The sequence below is a fragment of the Condylura cristata genome, unplaced genomic scaffold (assembly GCF_000260355.1).
Source record: "Condylura cristata isolate star-nosed mole 26May11 unplaced genomic scaffold, ConCri1.0 scaffold00012, whole genome shotgun sequence".
In the NCBI taxonomy this organism is placed as follows: domain Eukaryota; kingdom Metazoa; phylum Chordata; class Mammalia; order Eulipotyphla; family Talpidae; genus Condylura; species Condylura cristata.
Window position 1 is genome coordinate 3425782 of NW_004567113.1, and position 21219 is coordinate 3447000.

A 21219-nucleotide genomic window follows, 5' to 3' on the forward strand; every position below is an offset into this window, starting at 1 on the left:
TAGTGGTTATGAGTGGGAGCTGCTCTCTCTCAGCAACTCCTATTCTGCCATCAGTCAAGTGTGATTCTGTAATAAATTCCCATGAAGCAAACTACTTCTGGTAATTCTCCCTAATTAACACCAGGCTCACTAATAATACATCAGTACCTATGTGTTTCTGATATAATCAAGATCTTGTCTGAGAGTACTCAAAAGGGGAAACCACCAACCTAAATTAAACTTTCTCTGGCAAAAAGGATTTTATTCGTAGTTCTGTAAGAAAACCTTTGATAATCTTAAATTGGGACATTTGACCAGAAAACACTGAACGACAGGAAGGCTTGTTCTGGTTTGAGTACTGAATGGGGATTTATTGTGAGCATACACTGCTGAGACTTAAGCCTATAAATCTTGTACTGGATTACTGTTTTTTAACGAAGAAATGACAGATCTCTTATTTTGTCGGCGCATTTTAATGTGCAATGACGTGATTGATAGAAACCAAACAGCAGCTATTAAAATGTCACATGCAGACTTGATGCCCTTATAAGTTTGGCTTCTGGAGTTTAATATACTGTGAGCAAATATACTTCAATTTGTCTTTTATTTCAATATACAACTTGCAACAGAAACATTATTCTTAATACAGCTGGGAAAAAACCAATCAACAAACAAGGATTAGGTGAGCCTACCCAGTTACAGATCAGTCAGCTGAGGAGATAAGGTTGAATTAAGCATGAAGTGGAAAAGTACCCTGAAAAAATATAAGAAATACAGATGAGAACTTACATTGTTTGAATATAGTATGTATACCTGATATAATAAGTTATTCCAGTAACTTCAGCTATAATTTTTAAAGACAATAGAGCTTACTTATCTATTAATTCACAAGCATTTATTGGGTCATGTTCCATATAGAGTACAATAATGGATTAAAGATGAACAATCTGACAGTATCTTTAAATGCTTGGTTTTGTGGCAGGCATTATGATGACAAAAGTCAAAAACAGGGATTCTCCCGAGGATTACTACATCTGAGCATATTCTTGACACTTTTTCCATGATGTCTCAGTGCAAATTTTTGCCACCCAAAAAGAAAAACCAGAAGAATTTGTCTACACCACTGCAGGCATTTATTTAGAGTACATGTGCACAATAAGGTATTACTATGCTGATTTTATTTCTCATGTGACTTGAGTTAGAAAATGTATACAAAACAGCAGATACATGTAAAAAACTTAAAAATATAAAAACCCAGAAGAGAAATTAATAGATGAGGCAAAGGTATATTGAGAGTCCCAATCCAATAATACCTCAGCATTTGGAGGATAAAATGGACAAACTGAGCCACATTACATTTGTGTAAAATTATTATGTTCTCCCTTTCTGTTTGTCAAAAGGGACAACAAAACTCTAAATACTAAAATAAAATTAAATATAACATGAGATTCACACTTGAATGAGGAAAAGGAATGAACTATTTTCTGTAAAAAAAGGTTCCTCACGAAATCATACCCTATATTTATTGTTGTAGATGATTCTAAACATATTATACTAACATGCTGAAAATTTAAACTCATTTCTATTTGTCTTAATGTTGTTCTAAATATGCCATAAACAAACATGAGCAGAGGATATCAGTTTTAGGTTGCTAGTTCAGAGGAGAACATTTGTTCCTTTAAGTCTAGAGAGAAGTGGTAAATTTGAGCCTGTTACTGACATTTTGGGACTGGGAAATCCAAGTAGGGGATGCTGTAGAGTTATGTACTTTTATCTTAATCTGTAGTGTACCAAGTACAGCTTTCCAAAATATACATCTAGAGATACTTAAATGCTCTACAGTAAAGAGGTAAGATTAAAAACACACTACCGACATGGAACACTTACAATCTGAAAAATAAATATTCAGGAAGCTCACCAGAAGAATAAAGTGCTGTGTCAGTTATTAAAATGTTAATGCTAGTATATTAAATATGGCATCCCCTATTGGAAAACACAGATTCTTCTGGATTACAATCAATATTTGTTTCACAGAATTAACGGTTTTACCAACAGAAATAAAACTCTGTCAAGGAAGAGAAAGGCAAAGCACAAAGACTAAATGATAAATTAGGAAGCAATGTTACCCTTTTAGGGATAAAATTTGGAAAAATGCAACATGAAGCTCCTTGAAAAATATGTGGGAAAAAGTTTAGTAAAAATGTATCCTTAATGTAAAATCAACTTTATAAGAAGTACAGATCAAATAAAATTCTTTGAAGAAAATATCCAAATGCCAATGACTTATCAATTACTATCTTGGCATACAATCTATGAAAAACAAACCTAAATAACAAAAAAGATCTCTACCACACCGAAACCAAAAAACCAACTGATTTTATGTTGTGTAAAGCAAAAGACTGGCATCAAGATACGTGACTGTACACCAGAGCCAGCACACCTTCCAAAGGCGGTTGAAGCAGCAATGAGGAATAATATACAATTTAGTTCCAGGACTTTATTTCAGGACTTCCTGCTTCCCTCCAAGTTAGAGGGTGAGGAGGTAGTCTTGGGTTGCTATTGGTGAGGCACTGCATTTGCCACTTTGTATCAACCCTTCTCATTCTTCTATCTCCAGTTAATTATTATCTGTATAGAATATAAGTCTGGTAGGCCATAAATTAACAGCTTTCAGGACAGATGCCTGGAAAAGTTCTTAGAGAGGTTACGCAAATACTGTAACTTAAAACTCTCTATAAGAAGCATGGCTACGACTGAATGAAGTTATGAGCCAGGGATGGGCAGAAAGGACTTGCTCTATGTTGTAACTATTAAAGTGTCCTGTCCCAAACAAATTTAAATTCTAACATAATGTGATCATAGACTTTTACCCTAATAAAAGCAAAAAACCATCAAATACCATAATGTTTCCTCAGTGGGCTACTTATCAGTTAAGAACCACAACTTTACCATAGCTGTTTTTGTCTTGATGTGGTTCTATGCTATTTTCTTCCTGAAAATGAAGAAAACAAAATACCTTGAATAATGATGATCTCCTACTAACAAACCAACTTCTGTGAATAAAGGCATCCCAAGCTTTGCTATCACATGTGGAGTTGATTTATTTATTACTGATGGAGAGTTAGCAGGAGAAAAGCATAGATGTTCTCACATCCCCAGCAATTCTATTTTTCTAATATGGATTTAAAGGGGGAAAAATGCTGGGAAAAAAGAACTCTAAAACTTTCATAAGTCAGTAGGTCAGCTCCGAAACAGATCTATTTATATCTGTCCAAACATGGGAGGATTTAAAAAAAATTTGAATACAATACTGATTTACCTGATTTTCTAACCATATTATGTTCTACTTACTGTTATTATTATTATTATTATCTTAAGATTTCTTGCTGCCTTTAGAGGCAAGAAAATTGTCAGAGTCAAAGTTTTTCAATTAGTTCTTTACCTCAGCATGAGGGAAAGAAAAAACTGAGTTTGACTAATATGGGGATGAAGTATACACAATGAATAGAAATGGTCATATTTTAATAAAAGTTAAAATTTGAGATTTAAGCTATATGATGACCTTGGAGGGTGAGGGGACAGTGACAGAAAAAAACTTTCTTTTATTTTTATAACAAACATTATTGTTATTTCCTGCTAGAAGTCAAGTTAGTATAGGACAAAAAATGTATATATGATTAAAACATAACTGACACCAATTACTGATAAAATTATCTTTATAAACTCCTATTTACTATTTTAAAGAACATTTTAAAAAATACAATGCTTCACTTATGATAAAGTGTGAGGCATTTTAATTGTCTTTTACAGAAAAAACCCATAACTAACAAGGAAAGTAATTATTTCAGCATAAAGGTCTTTAATTCTAAAATTTAATTCTTTGCTAACTTATTCTAAGGTGAATTTAACAGCCAACCAGGAAATTGGTTTTTATAAAAGTTATTTTATAGGCAGAAATTACAGGGAAAAAGTATTAATAAAGGCCAAACTGTCTCTTTAATTTATGAAGCCAAATATTTCCTCATAGACTTAGTTTTAAAAGCTGGAATTTATCCCTTCAGGGCCACAATTATTTTTCAAAATTTCATATAAATATTAAATCTGAAAATTAATTGGTAATTTTTAATTCTCCTCTTCAAATTTCTTCTCTTCCCCTAACTGGTGACTTTCAAATATTCACAGAATGAGCATGTTTCTTGCAAAGCGGCTTGTCCTTCTTGGAGAAAAAGGTCTGACCTTCTAAACTTTCACAACATACCTGAAAAATAAACATTACTTAAGTGAATATTATTATCTTATCAAGTATGTCCAAGAAGCAGAAAATGATTTTCAATCAAAAGATAATATGACAAAGCACTTTATAGCTAGTTGTTGAATAACTTGACATTTCACATAATCTTTCAAAAGCAATAAAGAATGACTTTTTCCTGGAATGTATTTTAATTAATTTAAATCATGAATCATTATTTTCCTCTATGGGGAATGAAGTATTCATTCCAGTGAAAAACACTAAACACAGTTTGATTAAAGTCTAATTTAAAAAAAATCAAATGTCTGACTAAAGTACCTTTATTTGATATTTAGTTTCTAAATATGTATCATAAATCAATGATAATCTGAGTTTATCCTCATGATTAAAAAGGCCCAAATATTAAAACATCAAAATAAATTATTGCATATTTACTAGTTTCATAAATATTCATATTCATGAACCATTGTTGTGAAAGAACATACAGTTTACTTGATGTAATTCAATAATAGATTTTTATCCTTTTTTAAAGGACGTCTTAACATTTCTAAAAACTACTAAAAACACTCCAATAAAAAAAGTGTTAAAAAATGTAAAGGTCATTTACTATTTCAAAGAATATACAGATTCTCCTTATAAACAAAAGTCTATCGAAAACAGGACTTTTTCTTAAGAAGCATCCTATTGTGTGCCCCCAAATTTCGCAAAGTGTCCAGAATTTACTAAATAACCTTTTAAACCACTGTAAACCACTTTTTCTAGTTTTGAAGGATTTCCATCTAGTACTTGGGTCAGAAATGGCCACACCGTGTCCTTCAGTTAAGAAATAAGCTTATGGGGCTCTCTCTGGTGGCGCAGCGGGTTAAAGCACAGCACTAAGAAGCTTAAGCCACTTCCGCATGAGTTCGATCCCCACCTGCCCCGGAGGAGATCCACACGGTGAGACAGACCTCTCCTGACCCGCCCGCTGCTCCCCTCAGAGTGTACTTCCTCGATCTGCCTGTTCTGCTCCCCACCCTGTCTCTGCTGAAGCCTCTCACCCTCTGCATCTCTGGCCTGTATCCCAGTTCTGTATGAATAAATAAAATAAATCTTTTTAAAAAAAAAAAAAAGGAAATAAGCTTACTTACTGAGCACACAAAGCAAGTATCGTGCCAGGTAAAACCCAGCGCCTCCAGGAACATATCACCAGCTTCTATAGGAAATTCACACCCACGGCATATGGTGCCAAAGAGGGCATAATAATCTGTACGGGACAGAGAGGAGAGCAGGGTGGGGAAAATGGAGATATAATGCAAACATGACAAATTTGTAGAAAGTCAGTTCCTAGTTCACAGAAACAAAATTAGAATTAGATGAGGTGAAATTACTTGTAATTTGAGTTTCAGGTTTCTCTTGGTAAGCATTATTTACATCACATTCCTTATAATTTTTTTATGTACTGCTTTTCATTTCTCAACAACTTCTTAGATACCTAGTAGGTATTAAGAAAAACAACACTGTACTCTGGTAAGTTACCAGCAGACATGACAGTTTCAACATTAATACCAGAGAACTTCCAAAGACTAGCAACAATAAGATTAGTGACTGTAAATCAAGAAGAAATATCTGGTACTACCAAATTTCATATGCAACTGACTTAATAAAGGAAAAAAACAGTCATAGGAAACTTGTATGAATAAGTACCATGACTAAGCTTCTAGCTGGACTGAATCACAGTATCAGCCACTATTTCTTTTCCTGTTCTTTCAATTTTACGACTTCATGTTGAAAATTCTTAGTCAGAGAATACACAGATATGGCTATAAAATACTAATAGGATTTCCTTTGGTAGAAAGCACTTTCAACAAGATGTTTCTCTATTACTATAAAAATAAAATTTATCAGCATTTTTATTTTCTTTTATATAGCCACCCTCACCACCATGTTTACTCATGTTTCACTTTTTCATCTTTGATATTTTCAGATCAACTAAGAATAGAGGAGAAGGTACGCTATCACAAGTAACTTGATTCTCTTTTCTTAGCAGCCTTTGGGATTCCTTCATACCTATTTGCTTAAAACATATGCACAGAGCCCTGCTGTGTGCCAGACACTGGTGGGGGTAGAGTGATGAAGCAGACACCTAAGGTTGTTCTCATGGGGCTTGTCTTCTCACTGGAACATGTTATAATTTGCGATACTTTAAAGAGTAATGATAGGACTGCAGGTTTCCTTTTGTATTAATTTTTGTTTCGGGTAGATACCTGTGAGTGGAACTGTTGCAATACAACAGATCCATTTTTATTCTTTTGAGGACTTCTTAGCAGTAAAAAATGACTCATGCCATTTGCAGCAATATGGATTGCATTTGAAGTGAAATACCAATTCAGGAAGAGAAAGATAAAAACTAGCTGGTATCACTTATTTGTGGGATACAGAGAAATCAGAACAAAGACAAACTATAAAATCAATCCTTGAAAATGGAACACAGAACTGAGGCATCCAAAGGGGAGAGGAGAGAGGAAGAGAAGGAGAGATGAGAAGAGGAAGAGGAGAGCACATGGACTGTGGTGGAGGACTATAGGTTCTTTGGTGGGAGAGAGCTACAGTGACCACAGCTGAGGGGAGAAATACTATATTGTCAAAATATTAACAAAGATTAAAGCAATAGTACTCCATTAATACTAAATAAATGGCCTGTTGGCCTAGAGGTTAAGTACCAGCACTAGCATTCTTTGGCCTGAGTTTGATCCCAGGCTATGGAGCTGACCCACATATGGCATAACATATGTCTCTGTCTCGTCCCTTGCTCCCCTCGGCTGTATATTTAATTTAAGTAAATCCGCATGCTCTGTTCCCCACTCTGCCTCTGGTAAAGCCTCTCACCCCTCCTCTGCCCCTAGCAACTATGCCCTACTTAGCTGTCCTAAGTAAAATAAATAATAATAATGAAAAGTTAATGATACTAATCTGAAATTTAGTATATGTTGTAAAGGAAAAGAAAACTGTGATATGCACATTTGAATAACTGGGGTGGGGGGGAGGACAACTCAATATAGGAGGGTCAGGAAAGGCCTGATGAGACTTGAAATAAAAAAAGGAGGAATTGACACAGAAAAAGTGGGGAATAGTATTTCAGTTAGAAGAATCAGCAAGTACAAAAGCCCAGAGGCAGGAGGGATCTTGGCATGCTTAGAAAGAACAAGGGTAGAAAATATGCAAGAATGCCTAACAGAGGGTGAGGTGGCAGGGGAAGGTTGGCAAAGTTGGCCCTAGTAAGGAGAATAGTTTTCATTCTGGTGGAAACCATGATTTTAGACACACAACTGATTCATATTAGTAAGACAAAACAACCAAAGCAACTATGTAAAGTTTGGGGGAAAGAAGATGTACCATTTAGCTGACAATTACAATGTTAAGGAGAAAGGGAGAGTGAGTTAGATTTAGTGGTGATAACTGAGGTGGAGAAAAATGAGTCGACTCCAAATGCACTGGGGGATGGAACTGCGAGAATTCACTTAGACTGGTAATTTGGTAGAACAAAGAAGAGCACAGAATCCAAGATGAAACCAGGTTTTTGGATAAGGGAAAGTGGAAACACTGAGCTGAGGGAGAATGGCTTAAGAATAAGTGTAGGAGGCTACTAGAAGCCAACTATAAATAGGAGACATTTAACAGAAGAGGGGGAGGAAGAGAGAATAAAAAAGGGGTGGAAAGAGCACAAGACTACGGTGATGCTTTACAGTGACTTGGTGGTAATAATTTTATGGGGAGTCCACCTAGAAGGGGCCAAATTCTGCACAAAAATAAACAATGATGTAGTGTATATATGTGTGTGTGTATGTGTGTGTGTATTTAAGAAAAGAAAAAGAACATAAACCTGATTAGACTTGACACTTAAAGATACTAATATTTTTCGCTTTCTGAGGCAATTTTTGGGTCTTGACAGACATAGACCAATTAAATATAATATTAATATAGTTTATTATGTGTTTTGGTTAGATAGGGACGACTTGCCAAATAGTCAAAATGTGTTGCAAAGCATTTAAAACAAACATCTCTTTTTTCAGTAGAGTTAAATAGAATTGTAAAATATGAAATACGCTGGCTGAATAAGGGTAGTTAGCTTATTGTCAACCTGTCCCAAAGCAGCCCATGCATGGTGTAGTTCACAGGATTTCCAGGGCTTTCTTGTGGACAGTTGGGTATAGTCCTGGATTGGTTCTAACTAGGGATCTAAAGGAAGGTGAAAATAAGAGAATATTTAGTTGGCAAAGAAGGGATAAGTAAGGTTAGCCAGTCTCAAATGAGAAGCTAACTGCTGCTTTAACTTGCTCACCATAGAATATTCCTTTCTTCTAGCATCCCATGTTGAATTTCAAGGTAGAACAGTAATAAAATTACATGGTCACATGTAGTGTAGTGAATGGAAGTATTATGAAGGAAAAATATTTTACTTATGAAACATGTATGGGTGGTAATATTGAATTGGGGTAATATTAATAAATATCAGTAAGAGTTAATAAATAAGTCTTATGAAAGTTCATTTATAGCCTTTGGAAGGAAAAGGAGGTGATCTGGCATGAGTTTATCTATTTTTTTTTAATTGCTGAAAATCCTCAAAAGGCTGAAAATGGATCTTTCACATGCTCTAGCAATTCTACTCCTAGGTATCTAGTTCAGGTAATAAGACAAAAGTAGTAGATATTTCCTTAATGCTAGTTTATAAAAAATAGTATTTTTGCCAAGGGAGCAATCCAGACCAGGATTATCCTCTTACTCAGTAAAGTGAGAAAGGATTTCTAAAGCATTGAAAAGGCAGCTGCCTTAAAGAACAAATCAATTCAAAAGTTGAGTATTTCTCAAGTTTATAGTCATTCAAAAGTCACCTACTGGAGGTGGTTTTAAGCTACAATATTTGGTAGAAATTATATTCATAAATTATTATGGAGTCAAGCAAAATGTGTCTGCATTAAGTAATGCTTACATGCTCACTTGTCTTAATGATGTTGGGACTGTTTGGACAAAATTAGATAAAATTTTTACATCTGCTATATGTTGAGAGTAACAATAAATGCCTCTGAACAATTAGGGAAACTATTTTACCTAATGTTTTCTTACAGCTGTACAGCAATGTAAGAATTAATGTTTTATCTTTACCTCAAACTTAAAAACTCTGTATCTTACCAGTCTCACAGTAGGGTTCACCATCCTCCAAATGAAAAACATTATTCCGAATGGGTTTTCCACAGGCCACACACACAAAACAGGAAACATGCCAAGTTTGTTTCAAAGCATTGATGACTTCCTGTTGTTGAAAGGTAAATGAATGCAAACACAAGTGTTTATTCGAATAGCTGTACCAATATAGTTGGTTGAAAATGGCCCGAAGTAGACACACGTTTTGTGGTTGTCTTGAGCTTTTCAAAATCTAAGCAACAGGACAGACTTACCAATTATGTAAGTTGATGTATTATATGTTTGTTTTTCACAAATACACATCAATAAACTTATTTGAAGAATGACTATTAAGTTATTTAAACGTTATGTGTGCCGTGAATAAACATTTTGGAAGTGCTTGCTACAATACATTCTGCTTTCTCTCAAAAGGTGGGTTTCATAGTTTTGACAATGTCATGGAAGAAGAGCAAAAAACTTTTAAAAACTAAAACAAACTTTTATTCTGGTGTATTATGGAAGTAGAAATACAATCAAGGTAATCTGATCAGTTTAACACCTGTTTAGGGTTTTGTAAACTAGCTGTGAGTGTACTAGACACACATTAAAATGACTGTCTACAATTTTAACCATAAAACACTGATTCCAGTCAACAGTGACTAGAGGGTTAAATATACCCAATATCAAAGACTTAAGGCAAATTTAATTACTAAAATAAATTCTGAGAAGTTGACTTTGCAAAGAATCATTTCTTTAGATTGAAAGGTGTCGTAACATAGTATCAGTATGTAGTATGACCTACAGCTGAACCATTTCAAGGACTGCAAACCCACTGTTACCTTAATGAAAGAATATCAAAAAACAGCTCATTAGAGTAAACAGCTAATACAGGAATTTACTCTTACCTCAAATATTTACCATAAAAAAAGAGAATGCTATATGCATAATGTATAATTACAGTTTTACAAATAGATTACGTATAAAGAGCAAACTGGATGAAAATTTGATATACAGGCCACTTTATTTTATTTTAAACTTTTTACATGTTCTAATTATTTATAGTAAAATAATACAGCTACTTGACCCTAAGATTCTACTTTGTTTTACCAATTAATATAGAATCCATTTATATAGTTAAAAAGCATTAATGCATGTTATATTTATTTTAGAAGGGTATGTAGCCTGAATCATTACTTTTTTCTTTCCAATATAGTGTACAAATTCATAATGGAGATAAATTTCATTTAATTCAATTAATTTGAATTAAAATTGCATTATTACAATTTCATACTGAAAATAACAGATTGAAGCAATGTCATTTCCTACTTTTGTATAATCTATATGAGACTGGAAACTGTTACCCACGTCTCTAAAATAAAATTCCAATTCTTAGTCACTTACAGTTAGGAAATGCTTAGCTGCTACTTCATGATTGCAGACTGAGTATTTTAAAGTAGGAAATTCATTCATTCATCATTATTTATTATGTATCTGACTCCTAAATTACTCCCTTAAAAATGAAAAAGTTATGGTTTGATTATTTTTCTATCACATATATACTTTCATAAAACAGGTTATATTTTTAAACATTCAAGAAAAATATATCATTTATAAGACTCATGTTTTATATAATTCATAAGAGCTGTGCCCCATGCTTGAACCGTGACAAATGGGGAAAAGTTGCTCTTATAAAACTATGGAATTTAATTTAAAATAGTGAAGGTGTCAGTTTTGAGAACTCTGCTGTGTGTGGTCTGTGCAACTTCTTCATTCTGCAGCAAACAGGGTCCAGTTGAAGTAGCATACCCAAAGTAAATTATTTTTTCCCCACAGTGGCTAGACTTTCACCAAATGAACCAACACTCAGATAAAACTAAAGAAAACTTAACCCCATGGGTCCAATATATTTCTACAGAGGTTCATTTACTTTTGCCCTAAGAAAATCAAGTGTGATGAAAACAGAGAGGGCATCAAATAAGAAAACAAAAAGAAAAATGATGAAAGGTTTTCATAAAAAACAAATTACTCTTCTCTAAAACTCAAGAATAAAAAGGTTTCCAATACTTACTCCAAGGATCTTCCTTTGGCATCGACCACATTCAGGAGCAAAGAATTTCTCATAGCACAGCTCACAATACAGGGCGCCCTTTTCCTCTACAAATCCAATGTAGGCCATTGTATTTTTGCAGTGAGCACAGTTAAATTCTTCTGGGTGCCAAGATTTCCCCAGTGCCACAAGAAATGGCCCCCTGACAGAAGAAAACATAAAAATGTATTAAGTTAGCTTGGGTACAACCTTTTTTATGCAAGGTCCAAACAATCAAATATTTGCTCACTTCTCTTTCTTAAGGACTGAACAAAGGGTGCTGTGAATTTACAGTGCAAGGGAAGATAAAAGGGAAAAGAATAAGAGCACAAAAGGGATTCCCCTTCAAGAAAAGCCATTTCCCCATTATTTTGTTTCTACCTTAAGAGACTTGGGGATTCTTATTTTGATTGAGCCATCAGTGAGTTAGTTGGCCTGCATCCTGATTTAGGACTGAGAATGAGGATGTTAACTGTGATAGAAAAAGAAGACACCAGGAAAGAGTATTTATGCACAGTTAGGAGTATGACATTTCTACAAAATAAACAAAAGGAAAATCTCAATATAATCATGTCAACATGTCTTCAAAACAGTAATAATTATCTAAATAATTGCTATCTTAGAAAACACTGTAGTCAGTTTCTCTTCCCCACCCATGCTTTCTTAATTTATCAATTTATTAAACATATAAAATCCGCACCCTACAAAATGACTACAGACACTACTGTATTATTGATTATAAACTGAGGTCATATAAAGATTGTATTTTAGACATGATTTTCTATCAAGGTAAAGAACCTTTGTAAAGAATTTTTTTCCATTAAATATTATATAATAATGACCTGATGAGTTAGCTTGTTTGACAGAGATTTATTATTAAGCATTACCTAGTCACGAACTGCAGAGATCAACCATTTTTGCCTCTACAATATACTTTTCAGTGGCTGTATCATACTTTTATTCAGAGTGGCTTTACCTTCAAGGCACTTTGACCCTTATCTAAGTTGTCCATGAACAGTCTTGTGAGTTTGACCAGGGCAAATGTTATCAACTCATTTTAACAGACAGTGTTCAAAAGACATGATAGTATCATAAAATCAAAGACTGAGTGATGGCCATAAGCTGAATTTTTCTGACTTCTAGTAATCTGCTTGAATCAGTTGACATTCTTCCTTTGATTGCATTACCCTGATTTTATAAGCACTGGACCAAGATTTCTAAACAGATTATTAGTAGAAAAGTTGTAGCAATGAGTAGCATAAAGTTGAAGCATTTTTTTTTATAATTTTTTTTTTAAGATTTATTTATTTGTTCATACAGAACTGGGGTACAGGCCAGAGACTCAGGGGCGGCGAGAGGCTTCACCAGAGACAGAGTGGGGAACAGAACAGGCAGATCGACGAAGTACACTGCTGAGGGGAGCAGCGGGCGGGTCCGGAGAGGTCTGCCACTCCATGTGGTCACCTCCGGGGCAGGCGGGAATCGAACTCATGCAGAAGTGTCTTTAGCTTCTCAGTGCAGTGCTTTAACCCTCTGCGTCACCAGGGAAGGCCCTGAAGCATTTTTTAAATCTCTGACAGTAACATTAACTTTAGTAGCCCTTAACTATTTCCCATTGGGAGGTTTTTCCCCAAATACATTAATGTTAACTCAGAACAAGTAAACACCTAATCTGTATAAGTAAGGAAAACTGGAAGATGCTTAATGAATAATGGAACAAGTTTTCTGTGAGGGGCAGGCTATTTGCTAGACTCACTGTTTGCTAACTCATTTCTTAAGAATATCATGACATTTTGGCACATGAAAAAAATGCTTCATCACTCGTCATGAGGGAAATGAAAATCAAAGCCTTAATGTGATACAATTTCACACCTGTAATAACGGCTCCTATGGAGAAGACCAGAAACAAGTGTTCTTGAGGATGTGGCAAAAAAAGAAACCCTCCTACATTGTAGGTGGGAATATAGACTGGTTCAGCCCTATAAAAGACAACATGAAGGTTTCTCAGACCATTAGAGATAGATTTACCATACAACCCAGCAAGTTCCTTCAAAAGTATCAACTGGAAGAATGCAGAAACACCAATTTGGAGGAACATATGCACTCCTATGTTCACTGCACCCCTACTTATACTAGCCAAGTTATGGAAACAATTTTAATGTTCAAGGACAGATAGGACAGATAGTGAAATGAAGAGTGGGAGGTATACACAACAGAATACTATATTCAGTTTTATATATACATATATATATATATATATACATATATATATATATCGAGAGAGAGAGAGATGAACTCTCACCATTTGTAGAAACACGAATTAGAACTGCAGAGCATCATGCCAAGTGAAATAAGTCAGATAGAGAAAAGAAAAATACCAGATAGTTTCACTCATATGTGGAATGCAGAGAAACAAAGTAGAGTCAAATTAAAACCAAGCCACAAACAAACCCTAGAAATCTGACTATAAAAGTGAGACTAGCAGGCAGGGAGGAAGAAAGTGGAAAAAGCAAAGTAAAAGGGGGCCCAATGGACTATGGTGGAGGACTGTGGGTGCCTTGCAGGCAGGTGTGGTGTGGTAAATACATCTGAAGAGATATGAGCTTATAACTGAATAATATAGTGCTGTAAACCAATGCTACCTCAACTAAAAATACAGCATTTATGAACAACCGATAGAGGCACATGCAATCCATTTTGTAAAGTGCAGAACCAGGTCTGTGAGTCAGAGATGCTGGATGGCAATTGCTCAGTGTGCTGTCAGTTGGCACTAATACTTGCAACAGTAATTAGCCTAATGAAATCCACCCCTGCTCTTCTTGCAAGGTGCCACTTAGAGGTTTAAAATCACAGAGGGTCATTTTCACGTGGTCTCCTTGAAGAAATTCCTTTCATGTTTTCTAATCATCACATTTTGCTTTTTCTGGACAATTTGTTTATTTTTATCTTATTATACATGAAATTACAAAATTAACTTCCTTCTTTGTTAACCATCCTTCTTTGTTAACCACTAGGGAGTCTGAAGCCAAATGTAGTCATAGAAAAGTAAACTATAAGCCAGGCTCAATGACCCCGTCCATGACTTTCATTTTTTATTTCCTTTTGTAATTTGTAAGATTTTCTTATACTGCATACATTCTTACATCTTTTTGCAAGTTCTCTGGAATGTCCACTACAAATAAATAACTGTTGCCCATTGAAAGGACCGTAAGATATTTCTGTAGCTGCTCTATCAAATTAGAATAGTTTAACAACTTAATGACAATAAAGAAACTCCCTCTGCACCTTTAAAATTTTAGTTGAAATGACCCTTGCTCCTGCCAGATCTCCTTTCTTAACAAACACACTCACTTATTCTGGTCTAACTTGACACTCCCTGGCTGCACTGAAACAGCATCTTCTCCACTACCTCCCAGTCCCCCAGCTAACCTGCTTTCAAAGTTATGTGTAAGATTAAACAGTAAGTTCTCTCACATTTAACACACAACACTCTCTTCTCTGTGTCAGCAGAGACTAATTTAACAAATTCATTAATGCAGGATTAACACTGAAAAAGTTCTTGCTTCCAGTAGGATTGAGTTTCCATTTGTGAACTGGAACAACAGGCCTGGGTAACTGCAAAGGGAATTAAGTATTCAGCTACCTCTTGCAGGACTTCATACTCTTTTTAGACCTTCCTAAATATTTGTTGACTGACAAAGGAAGGGCCAGGAAAGTTAAACTACGACTTGGCTCAGAGAGAAGGTATATGCCATGAAAATTCTTACCTTGTTTATCTTCTGTGAGACTTATGCCAAGAAGTCAAAACAAAACAGGAAGGGAAGGTGGTGAAGAATGCCAAGGGAGAATTCAGAGGAAAAAAGCTTACAAATGACAGAATCACAAATTTTAACAGGCAGTCTAAGAGGGATTTAACTTCAAAATTCAATGCTTATTTCTTGCTCCCCTTTGGTATTTAAATCTCACAATAACCCTCAGTGATAGAAATTAACTTTAAATAGATGAAGAAAATGTCAAAGAACTTTGCGAGTTTTCCTGAAATCAGATGGATGATAAATTATAAAGGTAGTATTACCCTACATATTAAACATCATATTCAACCAAAAGTTACTATATCAGTAAGTTAAAACTACAAAAAGAATTTTTAAAAAAAATCAAAGAAAATAATCAACAGAAGTTAAAAGCAAAGTCACATAAAAAAATCACACCGTCAGAAATAAAAATGGAATCTTGACATTGTTCTGAATTAGATATAATAAATAATAAAAATGTATAAGATAACTTTCTATTATGGTCAATTTTTATTATTTTTATTTTTTTATTTTAAAGATTTATTTATTTATTCATACAGAACTGGGATACAGGCAAAAGATGCAGAGGGTGACAGGATTCACCAGAGACAGAGCGGGGAGCAGAACAGGCAAATCGACGAAGTACACTGCTGAGGGGAGCAGCGGGCGATTCAGGGGCAGGCGGGGATCGAACTCATGCGGAAGTGGCTTTAGCTTCCCAGTGCAGTGCTTTAAACCGCTGCACCACCAGGTCAACTTTTAGAAGGAGCTGGCATGAATGAAGAATCTAAGAAAAAATCAACTGGTGGAACGTAGTGAAATAGAAAAGATTATTGGGAGAAACTTCTTCCCACTCACAGACACAAAGACATGCAGGAAGGAGTAAAGAGAATGAAAACAATGACTATCCCTGAAGACTTCAGTACTTAAAATATTAACTCTCCAAATTTAGAAAACATTATATTGTTATTACCTTTAATTGTTCATTTCCAAGAAATAAACTCAAACTTTCTAAGAAACATTACATAGTTTTATTTTCACTATCATCTGTATTTTGTAGCCCTTTAAGACACTTCACTTAAGAGGTTGTGAGGACATGGCCCTCCCCGATGGCTCAGCGGGTTAAAGCACAGAACTAAGAAACTTAAGTAACTTCCGCATGAGTTCGATCCCGACTGCCCTGGAGGAGATCCACATGGCATGGCAGACCTCTTCTGACCCGCCCTCTGCTCCCCTCAGCAGTGTACTTCGTCGATCTGCCTGTTCTGCTCCCCATTTTGGTCTCTGGTGAAGCCTCTCACCCTCCACATCTTTGGCCTGTACCCCAGTTCTGTATGAATAAACAAATAAATCTTAAAAAAAAAAAAAAGAGGCAGAGTATTGCCTGCCTTCACTTCTTAAAAAAAAAAAAAAGGTTGTGAGGAAAACTAAAGCTCTTTATTATTTTAAGGCATAACTTTTTTCTCAAGAGTAAATTTACATATAAACTTAAATGTTATAATTTTATTTCAATAATAAAAAAAGGGATAAATGCACAGGAAAACTAACCATAACCATAAAGTGAATAAAAACAGCGAGTACTAATAAGGATAATATTAACTGACATTAAAAAAAAGCCTATTGGAGACAATTATAGTCAATTCTTTATATTGAGGTTATTATAAAATCAGCAAAGATGGAGTAATATTCTTCTATCTAATAAGATATAATTTCAACTTGGCAAGACTAATATCATACATTCCTCCAAATAGTTTTTAAAAGTTCATTCATCAACAGAAGAGAATGAAATATGTGCCATCTGCTGTTCCAGGAGCAGAAACCCTGGCAGGAAAAGAAAGCTAGAAAAGTATTGCATTTTTCAGTGTTGACAAAGGAAAGGCCGGGAAAGTTAAAAGAGCTGCTTGAACTTGTACCTTGTATTTTAGTATAGGGGACAGAGACAACAAATAAGAGAAATACAATTTTATGGTATGTTAGATATTAAGTGTTGAGGAGGAAAGTGAAGCAAGGGGGGGAGAAGAGGGGACTGCATACAGGGGGTGGTGGTTGGATAATTTAACAGGGTGGCCAGGAACACACTGATATTTGAGTAGAACTGAAGGAGGTTGTTGTAGAACCATCCCAGGCCAGGTAGGCTCATAGCTGACTTTCAAAAATGAAAGAGAATTTTGGAGTCCTTGACAGATATTACAGGCCTTTAATGATGAAGCAGGGGACAGACCAGGAGTTAGGGAGAAGCAACTAAGCTCACTAGCCTCGGAGCGACATGTCCCTCATGCCAGAGCTGAGGAGTTCATTTTATCCCTTCTTTTGGGCACAAGTGTCCACATTTACTCATGGGCACACCCCTACTCTTTGGCTTCTTAGCCCAATACCTATGGGGAAAGAATACAAAAGCAAAGGAAACAGCAGGAAGAAAAGTCCTGAAGAAGTGGTCTGGAGTGGTCAAGAAACATCAAGAAGGCCAATGTGTCTGGAGTAGAGGAAGCCAGGAAGAAATTAGGAAGCAATAAGGAAACTGAGATAAGGAGTAGGGGTGACTGTGCTGTGCCTCTAGGCCATTGTAAGGATTCTGGCTCCCAGCCAATGTGAGCCCATTATTGTATTTAAAGCAGGAGTGACATGGTCTGTTTTATATTTAGGATTACACTAGCTACTACATTGATAATGACCAGACATAGAACAAGGGCAAAACTCACTTGCTTTATCATAGGGAGAACTGACTGGCTTGTATCAGGCAGTAGTAGTAGTAATGTGAAAGTGTTCAGATGCTGGATATACTGAGAAATTAAGAGGCAAAATAATGTGCTAAAGATCACATGTATAATTCCCTCCCTGTGATTATAATTCCCTCCCTGGGACAGGTGAATATATTATCAATCCTGGGGCTAGATTACTTGGCAAAAAGGGTTTGGAGATGTAATTTTGTTCCCTAATCAGCGGACAGAGTTAAGAGAGATCAGTCAAGATTAGTCTGGAGAGATGAGAGCTATTTAATTAGGAAAGCCCTAAAAACAGATGAAAAGCGATAGTAAATGCTTTTTTGCTGGTCTTGAGGAAGAAAGCAGTCAGGCTGTGAACTGTCTTAAGGTGGGATCTGGTGGCCAGTGCCCTATAGATATAGGAACTGAGTTTGACCAGCAATCTACATGAGCTTGAATCCTAATCTCCAGATGAGAACTGCAGCTCATATGATACCTTGATCTTAGCCTGGTGTCAGGAGTCAGGAATCAGCAAACCTCATTTCTGACGGCAACTGCAGAGAATACATTTGTGTTGTTTTTTTAAGATATTTGAATCTCCCTTTTACTTTTGGTAGTTTAGCTAAAGATTTGTCAATCTTGTCGGTCTTTTCAAAGAAACAACTTTTGGTGTCACTGATTTCTCGATTAAAAAAAATCTCTATTTCATTAATGTTCACTGCAATTTTTATTTTCTTATTCTTTCTTAGGTTTAGTTTGCTCTTTTTCTAGTGTCACAGGTAGAAAGTTATGTTACTGATTTGCAAATTATCCCCTGAATGGTAAATGAATGTGGGAGTGTGGGCTGACTATGCCTGCTTGCTGTACACCTAGAGTATGGTGTGGGTATGGGTAAGTAGGCACACTTGAGCTGATATATTGCACATTAAGGGTTGCATCACAGAGTGCAGAGAGAGGTGGAGAGACCATGAGAAAATGCCAAAGAGCCCAGAAAGAGTGAAGATTCACTGTGGGCTGGGAGACCTGCCAGCCTCCTGACTCCTCAGCCCCCCTTGCACCTGGCTGTCTCATTACAAGTGCTAAAGGAAGATCATTAAAAGCCTGAAAAAGCCACTGAGGGCTCCAGACTCTCTACCCATCAGCCCTGATTCATAGAGAACTTGCTTATGGCTTCCTGCCACTACCCCGTGCCTTTTTAGCCACTATCCCCTGGCTTTTTAGCCATGTGTAGCTATAAATTTCCCTCTAAACACTGCTTTTGCAGTGTTTAATAAGTTTTGGTATGTTATGTTTTCATTTTCATTCATTTCAACATACTTTCTGCTTCTCCTTGTGATGTACTCTGATCCATCAGTTATTTAGGAGTATATTGTTTAATTTCTACATATTTATAAATGTCCCAAAATTTCTTCTGTTATTAATTTATAATTCATTCTATCCTCTTGAGAAAACATAATAACATAATATGCACAATTCAATTCTTTTACATTAAAAAATGTTTATGGCTTAACATAGACTCTATTCGGGGAGAATACATTATGTGTGCTTGAGAATGTATGTGTTCTACTATTGTTAGATAAATACTCTAAAAAAATGTCTTGTAACTCTATTAAGCATACATAGTGCTGTTCAAGGTTTCTAATTAAGTTTTTTTTAAAGATTTATTTATTTGTGCATACAAAACTGAGGTACAGGCCAGAGGTGCAGGGGTGGTGAGAGGATTCACCAGAGACAGAATGGGGTGCAAACAGGCTGATCGACGAAGTACACTGCTGAGAGGAGCAGTGGGTGGGTCAGGAAAGGTCTGTCCCACCATGTGTGTCACCTCTGGGGCCAGGGATTGAACTCAAATTGAGGCAGCTGTGGTCAGCTTGCAGTGATGCGTTCTAACCTTTTGTACCACTGGAGAGGGCCCCCATTCTATCTTTTAATTTGAAGACCTTAATCTATCTACATATAATATAAATAGGTTGGATTTGTAAATGCCATTTTGCTATATGTTTCTTTTGTTTCTATAGGAAAGTGAAAAAGGGTTCAAGCTAATTAGCTGGCAGTAAGAACAAGAACAGATATACTAGAGTTTTAAGGAGACAGAAGACAAAAAAATGGCTTTCTGGGAGAGTGGGAAAGTAAATATACTGGATAAATGTGGCATATTTTTATTGCTATTATGAACACACCTGAAATTAATCACTGGCAAGTGTGGTGGAAAGTGTCGATCATCTTTTCATGTGTAGGCTGACAGCTGACCAAGATTTTATTTTATATAGAAGAGTAGTTATATAAAGAACAACAAGGGAGAGATGAGCAAAGGAATAATGTGTATAGACTGAAAGAGTGATTTACAGTGATTACACTGAGAGAGTGATTTATAGTGATTACAGTCACTAATCAGTTACAGTGACTGATTATGGAATTCAGACAGGAGAAGTACAGTATCAGGACCTTCTGGGCAGTGAAATTTGAATCAGTAAATTAAAGGCTACAGGGAGGTGGATTGTTGGAGTTAGGGTACCAGGGAGAAATATAGATGGTGTTCTTGAAGCAGAATAGAATACATAGAAATGTTGTTATGGGAGAAAGTATAGTTAAAGGTAAAGATAAGGGCTAGAATATGACTGAAAATTGTTTGCTTAAGTGGTTGGAAGGTCATTAAAGTAGAAGCTATCAAGGAATTGAGAGGGTTGGCTAGTAGAAGGAATAGATAAAGATAATGATACAACCAATATGGTTTTTATTAATATATTTTTCTGAGGCAAGATTAATTTTCCAACTTTATAACTGTGACACTATAGGACTCTATTGCTATCTCATGATTTTTCCTAAGTATCATGATTTAGGACTTTTTAGAAGGATATAATGCCTATATATTTCTTATATTATTATAAGGATATTATGTACTCTCACAATACTTACATTAAATTATGGTTATCTGTATCAGAGCTTTGATATTTCTATCAGATGATAAAATACATGGAACAGGAACTGCTTCTTAATCTTTATATATTATAGTGTCAATGTGGCAACTTGCATGAAGTTTTCCTATTCTAACAATATTTTTATTGAGTTATAATGGACATAGTAGTTTGCAAACCTAAGGTGTACCACACGTTGATTATGACACATTTATATATTATGTATGATTACCACCTTAGCATTAGGTAACACTTAGCATTTGCTAAGTTTTCAATGGATATCTGTTGCATAGAAGTGTTGATTTTGTAAGTACACTATTAAATCTTTTTTTTTTTT

General features: G+C 35.5%; 1 protein-coding gene across 7 annotated transcripts in view; it reads right to left on the bottom strand.

Moving 5' to 3' along the window:
- Window positions 1–570: 570 nt before the first annotated feature.
- The window catches only part of PDLIM5 (PDZ and LIM domain 5), a 211599-nt gene continuing 190950 nt past the window's right edge, over window positions 571–21219 (bottom strand). For all 7 annotated transcript variants that reach the window (XM_012724204.1, XM_012724209.1, XM_012724205.1 and 4 more), the window contains 4 exons: window positions 11457–11637; window positions 9398–9518; window positions 5359–5474; window positions 571–4237 (listed from right to left, as the gene is read on the bottom strand). In XM_012724204.1, coding sequence (XP_012579658.1) covers window positions 4148–4237; window positions 5359–5474; window positions 9398–9518; window positions 11457–11637 — 508 coding nt within the window. In that variant the 3' untranslated portion in view covers window positions 571–4147. The remainder of the gene's footprint in view (window positions 4238–5358; window positions 5475–9397; window positions 9519–11456; window positions 11638–21219) is intronic.